We start from the raw sequence: 10446 nt of genomic DNA, 5'->3' as shown, positions 1-10446 counted from the left end.
CGAACCTAGACCCGGAAGCTGTTCCATAAGGACCCAGCTACAAAAAGAAAAACAAACAAACAATAAAACAAAGGCAGAAGTATGATTTAAACATTGCGTTTCTTTCATTTAAACAAGCTATCTTCTTTACGGTAGTTGTTTAATTGCAGATGCCAGCTGGATGTGAGTTCAGGAGTTAAGCTATCCTACGTGATACCTAGCGCTACTGTCATTTTTCTGGCACTGATCCAATACTAAATAAAAACAGGGCCATTATTTCCAGTAACAATAGTGAAACATACAGTTTGAACCTTTACATGCAGCTTATGTAGGGGTCAACAAAGCAATAACTACGGTAATGTTATTAAATAAAATAGACTGGGCAGTGAACGTCTGACGTTTTTGTTGTTGTTGTTGATTTTCAAATAAAATAATTAAACATGTTTCAGTGGGTTGAATGAATTATTTGAATGTCTAAACTGATGGTAGTCATATCAGTAATATATTAACATGATGCTGAAAATCCAACATGACTGAAACATTACTTTAACCAGTGACCACGTGCTGATTATTCTGTGCTTCTCTGAAAAGGATTGTGACAGTGACCACTGTGCTCAGGATCTGGGTTTGTCTCGGGATTTCTTTCCTCCTCTCTTTGTTTCTTTTGCTGCTTGTTTTGGGACAACGTTTTTTTTTTTTCATCGACTTTTATGTCTTCAAATAAGCTAGTAATGTCACAGAAGAGAATTTTACAGCAGTGCATCTGAATTACAGGGGCAGCATTCATACCAGCATGATATCAATATTTGGATTGGCCAGAGGATCCCTAGTAAACACTGCAACTCCAGAGTGCAGACAGATGAGAGTTGGAGGCAAGTTGCAGTACACATGCAAAGATACAAACAACTGCATCAGAGAAAGCTGAGAAAAGACAGAGGTGAAAAATAATGAAGAAAGGGTATTCTGTAAAAAGGAAAGTGAAAAGCAAAAATAGAGGATTTCATGGGTAAATGATGACACCACAGATGCAACTGGTGTCCAAGCAGATACAACTATTTCAAAGCACTTTTTAAAACCCGACACGGTTTCCCCAGTTCTGACCTCCATATGCAACAGTGAAACAGTTTTCTCAGTAATGGAAATACTAAAAATTAAATATTGTTTCAAGCTCAACAATAACCACCTTCACATGTGTATGACAATGGTCCTGACTGCATGCAAGCACAGGTTTAAAATGCTGGCAGAACAAGCTGGTGTTTAATTCTCTGTCCGAGGAATAAAAAATAGGGGGAGTTGAATAAAAGAGGGGAAGAAAGTGAGCCTGTAAAACTCTAAAACAAATTGTCAAAATGGGTTGAGATGTATTATCTGTAAAATTGTTCAGTCAAGATGTGAAACAGAAAAGGGGGAAATGGGAGCTTCTCCTCATTTTATTTTTTTTTCTTGACTTGTGCTTCAAGAAATTTCTTCTAAGTGGACCTGTTTAAATTTTACCCTTGATGTGTTTTGGCTATTTCCTTTAAGTATAAACCAAAAGGCAACTTTAACAAATCTTATTAAAATATTGTAATAAGTTTTTAGAATAAGGACATCGACCAATGTGGAAAAATATCACATTTATTAAACAAGATTTATAAAGTCTTTAATGTTGAACATTTTTAAGGGAAATCTGTACAGTAAAGCAACCACAATTAGAAATAAAAAAAAAACAGTTAGAATGAAATACATTGTTGATTAATATCATGTGTACAAACAACCCTGTACATGATTGTCTTTTCTCAGTTAGTTTGTATATTGTGTTTTGTATATCAGTCTTAGGTAAATGTGGGAAAGGAGGGTCTAGTCTGGGACTCTTACTGGACGCGTTGATGAGGATTCCGACCCTGACCATGGCATAATCTCCAACACCCTGAGCCTCTATGATCAAGAGGGAGGATGAGAATTAGTAAGTGTCAGGGGGGTGGGGGGTCTGTGAAGGTTCTCAGTCATCCAGGTCATCGTAGAAGAAGTCCAGACGTTTTTCTTTCCAAGCTCCTTTGACAATTGGCCCATAATTCTGCAGTGGAAGAAAAAATAGTACATGGAGTTCAGTTGTTGTTTTTTTACATATAAGAATCTGAAAAATGTTTCTGCATTTGTATTCAGACCACCTGAGTCAATCATTTGTAGGCAGCATTTTGCAAGGTCAAGACGTTAAATCTGACCAGAGAACCTTTTTTGACATGTTTGCTGTCTCCACTATGTGGCTTGTCAAAAGCTGCAAATAGGAAATATCGATTTCAGTTTGTAGAATATTCAAATGTGCACTCATATAAGCAACGTGTGTGGTGTGTGGACTAGTGTGCATGCACGTCTTAAATGTCCTGCAGTGAGACGTCAGCCGTGTTGGTTAAAGCCGTTTTACCAGAAAACAGGAAACTGGGCTACAGACCTGTTAGTTTCTTTTACTGTCAGGTTGGAAAAAAAAACAGTAAAGAATAAAAAGAACACCCACTGCTAACTGTCATTTAAAAAAGCCAAATACAGGAACAAAAGTGTATAGATTTTTGACTAAATGGTAAAAATCACTGTAGATGCTGACAACAAGTTTCTTTGTGTCATCAGATAAAGGGGCTTTGGCTCTGCACTTTACTGGAGTCCATTCATGAGCTGAAAGTGTGGCTCCAGACAGAGCTACACTATTTGTGAAGTGAAACCCTTAAAATAAAAAAACAAAACAAAAACAAATAAATACTGTTATTTTATTGAGCAAATATCTGTTGCTGTTTTTTTTATTGACAGCAAAGCAAGGAAATGTGTGGGAAGAAAAATGCAACATCTGCACCAGTGAAGAACTTCTGAATCACTTGGCAGCGCTGATAAAACAAACAAAATGTTTGCATTAGTAAACAGTGTATTGCAGATTTCTTTTATTGGTTAACCACGGTGATGTGACATCCACCTTCTGACTGAATGAACAGGAACTCTTACTGTGCAACTCAGAAGTGATGCTCAGTGGTCACCTCCACAATGTTATCAAAGTCCTCAGTCTGTCTCTGCTCAGCTTGGGTCGGCAGGGATGCTAGCATAGAGAGGAGGTAAGATGAGACATTTCTAATAGAAACAAAAGAAACTGGTGAGAAAAATCAGAGGAGACTCGGAGTGTTACCTTTGGCTCTGTGTCGATATAAAGACACCATGAGCAGAGTGGAGATGAAGTATGGACAAATTACCACCAGGTGAGAGACAACGCTGAACACAAGGTTGAGGGAGGTGGGGTCAGGAGGTGGTGCTGAGGATGGGTGTAGGATTGTGTTTGCAGGCCTATCTGCAGAGAGAATCCCACCTGTTCAGGTGAATTTGTAGGTGAAATGGTAAAATGTGAGTGAAGCTCCTCACCTGTGACAGTGATCCAGCTGGATGGAGACTCTCCATGACCGCTGATGTCACACTTGTAGAGGCCTTCATCAGACCTGGAAACATGCTGGATGGTCATGTGACCTGTCGTCTCGTTGCCGATAAGGGAGCCATCTTTATAGAAAGCAGTCGGGAGGCTGAAGGAATTCTTTTCTTCGCAGAGCAGAGTGACGTCATCTCCCTCCATCACAGGGAGGACAGGACTCTGCAGGATCACTGATCCACCTCAACACAGAGACAAACTACAGCATTTCATCCATTTACACACAGCTTCATCAACACTAACTCCACACACTCAGCTTACCAGTGACTGTCAGGTTAACCATGTTACTGATGGGACCCTCTCTGGACTCACACCAGTAAACTCCACTGTCCCATGGGAGGACACTGCTAATGTTACAGGAAGAATCAGCTGCTGCTCCCCACTCCTCACACTCAGCTCTGATTTCTCTGCTTGTGTTTCTCCTCAGAGTCCATCCAGCAGAGCTGTCGTCCTCCTCACAGCTCAGAGACACATAGTCTCCGTCAAACATCTGAGAGCTGCTGGGACTCACAGTCAGAAGAGCTGTGATGAAAATCTATATTAGTATATTTATATTATATTTTTCATAAACACTTAGGGCTGAAATAACATTCCTGGTGATCATCATTAACTATGTCAAACCACAGCATCTTCATCGTGATCAAACTTTAACAGAACTTTTGGGTTGAAAATATTCATGCATATTCACGAGAGTCAATAAATTTTAATCTTTAAAATGTGTCGTTTATTTCTGGTTTAAAATAGGACAAGAGAAGGTTACCGACCTTGGTTTGTGGTGTAGCTCAGCAGTGAGATCAGAACTAAAGAGAAATGAAACAGAGGTTGGTTTAGAGGTTTTACACAGTTTGATCGAGCTACAGACTCGTGCAGAATAAGCAGAATAAGCAGGAAGTGATTCTCTCTTTGTTGTCTTCTACACAAACTCGATATTTATGTGGAGAAACAAAAGAAGTGGCATCTTTAGGCCTTTTCAAAGATGAAACCCATTACAGTATACTTACAAAGCAGAAGAAATGATTTCTCCATTCTGTCTTTTGTTGATACTGAATTAATTCTTCTTGCATCAGTTCACTCACATAACACATGAACCTCCTCCTCCTTCCTCTGTTACAGGGTGTTAGTTCATGTGGTTTCCCCCCTCATCATTATTATGAGAAAAGATTCTTTGGTTTCAATACATGAGGAAATACACTTTTAATACAAGGCAGTGATCAAAAAGATGAAAAAAGGAGAGAAAAATACACAGAAATGTTCAACAAAGCAAACCTTTGAGGAGAGAAAGACATCTACTCCAAATTCTACAACCAACGACACTTTAGAAAGCACTGCAGCGCTCAAGATGCAGGCTTGTGGGGGACAGAAACGAGGTAGGAACAGGCAGCAGAAGCAGATTTAAGATGAAAAATGAATTTAGTGCTGATGTTTGGGGAGCTGCATTTGCCATCATCAGTTAATATTACATATTTAAATAAATTATATCAAAACTATAGCAGTAATAACAGTTTGGAATTCTTCAGCCAGGGACGAGTGCAGAAAGGTGAAAGTCCAGAATGCACCAAGATGAAAGAAGCTGCCTTACCTTGTTCTCTTGTGCTTCAATTCTCTCGTCACAGCTCCACTCTTTGGCTCTGCTTGCTACTCCGACACCTTCTCTCCTCAAATCACCTCTGACTCCACCTGGAACGTACGCCTTACCCCTCAGTTAAATGTACACCTGTAGGAGTTCTATAATACACAAACTCCCTTTGTTCTTTCTCCTCAGTGCCACCACACTTGTTACCAAACATGCCCTGTCCCTGCCTCAGAGCTCCACACTAGTTTTCCTAGACACGAACCTCGTGCCAAGCATGATTTTTATTCTGTGTTCACACTAAACGTTTTGCCACATTCCCATTGTTGCAAAAGTAAAAGCATTGTGTAAAACTAACTCAACTATCTCTTCACTTGGTCCAGCACTTGAGCCCAGTTTTAGTATAGGCCTCTGGTCCTTTGTGACACTCACAGGGTAAGGACTAGGAAGCACTGACTGCAAGCATAAAACAATCTGGCAAAGACTGAACTGCAGCCTTTTCCTTATGAAGTGGTTCCATCAAACACAGAAGCCTTAGGCTACAAAATTGGCAGGTCGACACAATGGGCGACCATGACAATTTCATTTTATATTCATACATCTCCATTTGTCACGTGGACATATTCAGTTCAATTCAATTTTATTTATATATCACCAAATCACCAAATCAGTCGCCTCAAGGCGCTTTATATTTTAAGGTAGACCCTACAATAATAGATACAGAGAAAAACCCAACAATCATATGACCCCCTATGAGCAGCACTTTGGCGACAGTGGGAAGGAAAAACTCCCTTTTAACAGGAAGAAACCTCCGGCAGAACCAGGCTCAGAGGGGCGGGGCCATCTGCTGCGACCGGTTGGGGTGAGAGAAGGAAAACAGGATAAAGGCATGCTGTGGAAGAGAGACACAGATTAATATGCACCCATGCACGTGTACACACACACGCACACGCACACACGCACACGCACACGCACACACACACACACACACACACCTTGGGTTCCCTGGCAACCGTTACGGGAACTTAAGAACTAACCCCACCTGAGAATTAAGTTAGGCTTTCAGCTGAAAATATCATCCTGGATGACCACGGGATCTTCAAACTGTGCTGTATCCAGGACTGATGACATCAAATCCTACTTTCAACAGTTCTTGAGTCCATCAAAACCATAGTGGTAAACTTGACCAATTTCGAGGGGACACAAACTTACAAAGACGATTGGAAATAGGTGACCCAGAAAAGACACCAAAGCAGTCTTTGGATGCTGAGTGCTGAGTACACATCCAGAAATGAATTTAAGAGCAGTTTATGGGATGCAGATTTTAGTCAGACAATTTTTCAATGCAGAATGTCCCTCGAGAAATTTTGCCTCCCTTTTTTGAACCATGATACAAGACCAGTTTGCCCTCAACAAGACAAGTGTGTGGGGTGACAGCAACTCATCTTCATCCTCCAAATGTCACTGTAGATGAGCATCTGGTGGCTTTTAGAGGAGACTGCCCTTTCAAATAACAAGCAAGCAGTCTAACTATGACATAAAGATATGGGCAGCATGTGATGCCCTCACATGACAAGCTTGGAAAATACACGTTTATACCTGCAGACAGAGTTCCTGAAAATAACCAAGTGATGTTTGTGGTTCTGGAGATGATTGCAGACATCAGGGGACATGAGATAATAATTTCTTCATCTCCTCAGGTTAGGAGCTGTGTCAAAACTAGAAATCTTAATGTTCACAAAAAATCGCTGAACACAAAATGAACACAACATGAGGATTAATAAAATTCAAAGGCAGCAAAATGTAAATGGAATGGAAGAAACAGAATAAGCTTAAATTGTAAATATTTTTTTTTAATTTAAACATCAAGGGCCAAACTAGCCAATAAGTGTCATGTAGATCTGTTTCAAAAGACACAGTTTTCATGCTTCATGGTTCTTTAAATATCAGATAAAACAAATAACAAGTACACAAAAAACTGACACTTGGTCCCAGGCCAGTGTTTCCTCTACTGACTGGATCCTCCTTCCCTCCATCCTCTGTGTCTCCTCCTGGTGGACCTGCAGGTGAGAAACAGGTGTGAGGTGTCAGCTGTCAGGTAGGTGATGAGTGAAGAACAGAACAGAATCCATTTCCTCTTCGAACTGCTGTCAGACACTTGCTATGTTCCAATTCAGAGGCTGCATTTTAATCCCGATTACATCACAGCCAGGTGATGAAGGCTGTCCCAATTCAAAGACTCCTCGAAATGCGTCCTTCTTTTCCGTGGATTTGAAGGATGGGTCAGATGTGTCCTACGTGGCCCAGTTTCCAGCAATGGTGGCAGCTACTTAGTTGTATTACTCTTATCAATACTTTACTAGTTAAATTATTATTTATAATATTTTATAATAATATAAAAATACTTTTCAATTGTGGCAATGTGGGAGGAGTGGGCTGGTGAGTTTGAAATATTAATCTTTCTGAGTCAACAAAATAAACTTTTAACATATTTTCCGGCTAGAATGTAGCTGTCTAGCCGGACATCAGGTATTTGCAAGAGTGCTCCGACACTTTCGGAGACGTCTGTTACCCACCCGCTCGATAGCTCACTGGGAGTTCAAGGCTAACTAGAGCCGGCAAGGACAGCGGCTTCCCGGCACATTGTATTCAAACCCCCCTCCCCCCACGTTCTTTCGATACTCAGGTTAAACATGATACATAAGTGACTTAGATAACTTAAAATGTTATTGTTTGGCTTTCTGTGTTCTATTTGTTCCTGACTAAATCGGTTTGGCTGAGATTAAAGTTTTCACACAGCTGATTAAAAAGAAGTGTGAGGTGGTTGAGAATTTACTCCAATGTCCTGTTATATTTTAGATGAGGAGCAGACAGCTGAGTTTATTAAAGTCCAACTGTGACGCAAATGTTAAGGTTTGGCCGTCCAGCCTCCTCGGTCTTTGGAGGACCTGGCCCACGTAGGCATTATATTACATTACATAAATCATTATCTACTGCACTCTGATCACATCACTCAGACCAGCTGCTTTCTACAAAGTCTCATCAACAACATCTTTAGAAACAAACATCAACAAGCAGGAAGCAGCTTCACCTCTGATCACACACACACTCAACTCTACTCACTCACCTGGAGCAACAACACGAAGGTAAATAATGTTGAGCTCCCACGAGTGTATTTCTCCCATTAAGACTCGACACTCGTATGTTCCACTATCAGCAGTTGTCACATTGTTCAGAATCAAAGACACGTCTCCGTCCTTCATCTGTCTGTCCTGCAGATCCACCCGGTCCTTAAAAGATGGATGCTGGTCGTCTGGAGCAAACTGCCCATCCCGGTACACAACAACATGCTGTGTCCCCAGATCAGCTCTGCTCCACTCAAGAATTATAATGTTGTTGTTGTTCGAAGCTCGACATGGCAGAGTGACATTCTGTCCAGACTCGGCTGTGATGATGTTTGGGTCTGAAAGAGAAATCAAGAGAGCAGCGAGGTTAAAGGAATCAAAGTACACAATGCAGCCTTGCATTAGTAATGGTATAACCTAATAATAGCAGCCTATACTGTTTTCTTTGGTTAACTATAATTTTTATTTATAATGGTGAAGAACAGTTAAAACTGTCCTTCTGTCTGGACGTTTCTTTCCTGTCCTGTTTGTTTTCTACACCTGTTGCTGCCTGCCAATGAAGCCTGTGTAAGCCATAAAGACCTGCTCACTGTCCCTGCTGACGATTTGTTCGAGACTGTCGAGTCTTTGCGTCCCAAGGACGATGCATATGTAGCAAAGAAATATGATTCTATTTACCAAAAAAAACAAGTAGCATGGACGGAGAAATGTTTTAAAAACAGTAAAGGCACAGTGGTGGTTTTATCATTGTGAAGAAGAGTCTATAACAAATGAACTGAATGAAATCCTGGCAGGGAATACAGCAAAGACGAGCCATGTGACGCTGTCTGATCATTTTATTCCTGTCTTCAGAACAGAAATACACTTCAGTCTACAAGTGGGACAGAGCTAGCTCAGCAGGTAGAGTGTTCCCCCGTAATCACAAGGCTGGGGGTTCAAATCCACCAAACAGCTACCCTGAGGTATCCCTGAGAAAGGTACCGTGTCTACACACTGCTCCCCAGAGGACTAATTTCCTACGGGATTAATAAAGTATGCATAATTACGCAAGTTGTGGAACCGAGTTACATAAATACTCTTCCTATCTTGAGGAAGAGCATCAGAAGGAAACAGTGTAGTTTGTAATAGCTAAATCTCACCTCCAGAGACAAACACGACGAAGCCGACAAACAGCAAAGCCGAGCAGAGCAACGACATTTCCATGTTATCAACTCCTGCTGATCTTTCGGATGTTATTTTTCATAAATAACAGAGCCTCAGTTCAAAAAAGTGTAGATTATTTTATTTAAAGTTTAAATGAACCCATCAGGTCATCAACGATTACAAGGACCTTGAGTGACAGTGTCGCGTTAGAGTGACGTTCGGTGGGATGGGTTTTGCAAAATAAATTAATCGTCATCGAAAGCAGGTCTGAAAGCTTAGCAGGTTCTATTCTTAAAAGATCTCCAGAGAAAAACGCAACATAATCTCACCTATCGACAATCAGCTACAAACTAAAGACCACCAAAGTACTTCAAAATTATGTCACTATATAAAAATGTATATTCCACTATGGAGGAGACAGCATTTAGCTCTAGCCTCCAGAAAACCTCAGATATTCTGGAGAACTTTGTAAACCTTTGCTTTATAGAGAGAGACAAAGAAGAAGGAGAAACAACTACTCAACATGTTAAAGATTAGCAGCTGCAAATGGTTTGCAGGGAAGAGAACACGTGTCTCCTAATGCGGCTACATCAGCCATTTCCGTGTTTCTGTCTGCTAAGATTGTTTTAAATGTCTGAGGATATTTTAAGTAAACAACAGAACCCAAATTTAAAACCTGTATACATGAGATTACATTTAAGGTTTAATAAAGCTGAAAGTAGAGAGAATAGATCTCGGCCTTCAGCCTTTTGCTGTAATGCAACCCTTTACTCAAGGGGAAGTACCTCAGACTGATCAAAAGTAAGGGCACACGACAAAAAGATGTGATATATAAAGTAGGCCAAAGTTTTTAACAGGCTGTGTTCTTAAATAATCAAAAAGAAGATATTTAAAGTAACTTAACTCAATTTCTGTCATCCTGAATGGACTTTTAATTTTTAATTTTTTTCCCCAAAGACTATTAAAATGGGGCTGTCATGAGTCCTATGGAGATAGATTTTGCAGGACTTATGGGCCTAGTTGACTCCTCCGCTCCACTGACATGTGCAAACCTTAATGTTGAGGTTGACACATGTACATAGTTAGAATGATTGATGATTTTCTTTCTTTCTTTCTTTCTTTCTTTCTTTCTTTCTTTCTTTCTTTCTTTCTTTCTTTCTTTCTTTCTTTCTTTCTTTCTTTCTTTCTTT

The 10446-nt window shown here is 40.3% G+C and overlaps 1 protein-coding gene across 4 annotated transcripts; it reads right to left on the bottom strand.

The window, feature by feature from the left end:
• Nucleotides 1-2010: 2010 nt before the first annotated feature.
• Nucleotides 2011-4644, bottom strand: LOC102204857 (Fc receptor-like protein 5). 4 transcript variants are annotated; one of them, XR_001290647.1, is made up of 8 exons: nucleotides 4420-4644; nucleotides 4183-4218; nucleotides 3680-3940; nucleotides 3358-3600; nucleotides 3128-3286; nucleotides 2950-3040; nucleotides 2130-2236; nucleotides 2023-2035 (listed from the first exon to the last, which is right to left on the bottom strand). XR_001290647.1 is itself a non-coding variant. In XM_005753766.2 (7 exons), exons 1-6 carry the CDS (start codon nucleotides 4442-4444, stop codon nucleotides 2958-2960), a joined length of 807 nt encoding a protein of 268 aa, XP_005753823.2. In that variant the 5' UTR covers nucleotides 4445-4644; the 3' UTR covers nucleotides 2011-2035; nucleotides 2950-2957. The 4 variants fall into 4 exon arrangements, 3 of the variants coding, with proteins under 3 accessions (XP_005753823.2, XP_013771548.1, XP_013771549.1); XM_005753766.2 differs by lacking the exon at nucleotides 2130-2236 and having other exon boundaries at nucleotides 2011-2035; XM_013916094.1 differs by lacking the exon at nucleotides 2023-2035 and having other exon boundaries at nucleotides 2081-2236.
• Between the last annotated feature and the right edge of the window lie 5802 nt (nucleotides 4645-10446).

This window comes from Pundamilia nyererei, unplaced genomic scaffold, assembly GCF_000239375.1.
Source record: "Pundamilia nyererei isolate P.nyererei 1_Seehausen unplaced genomic scaffold, PunNye1.0 scaffold00461, whole genome shotgun sequence".
NCBI classification, from domain to species: domain Eukaryota; kingdom Metazoa; phylum Chordata; class Actinopteri; order Cichliformes; family Cichlidae; genus Pundamilia; species Pundamilia nyererei.
This window is presented reverse-complemented; position numbering and strand designations above follow the sequence as displayed.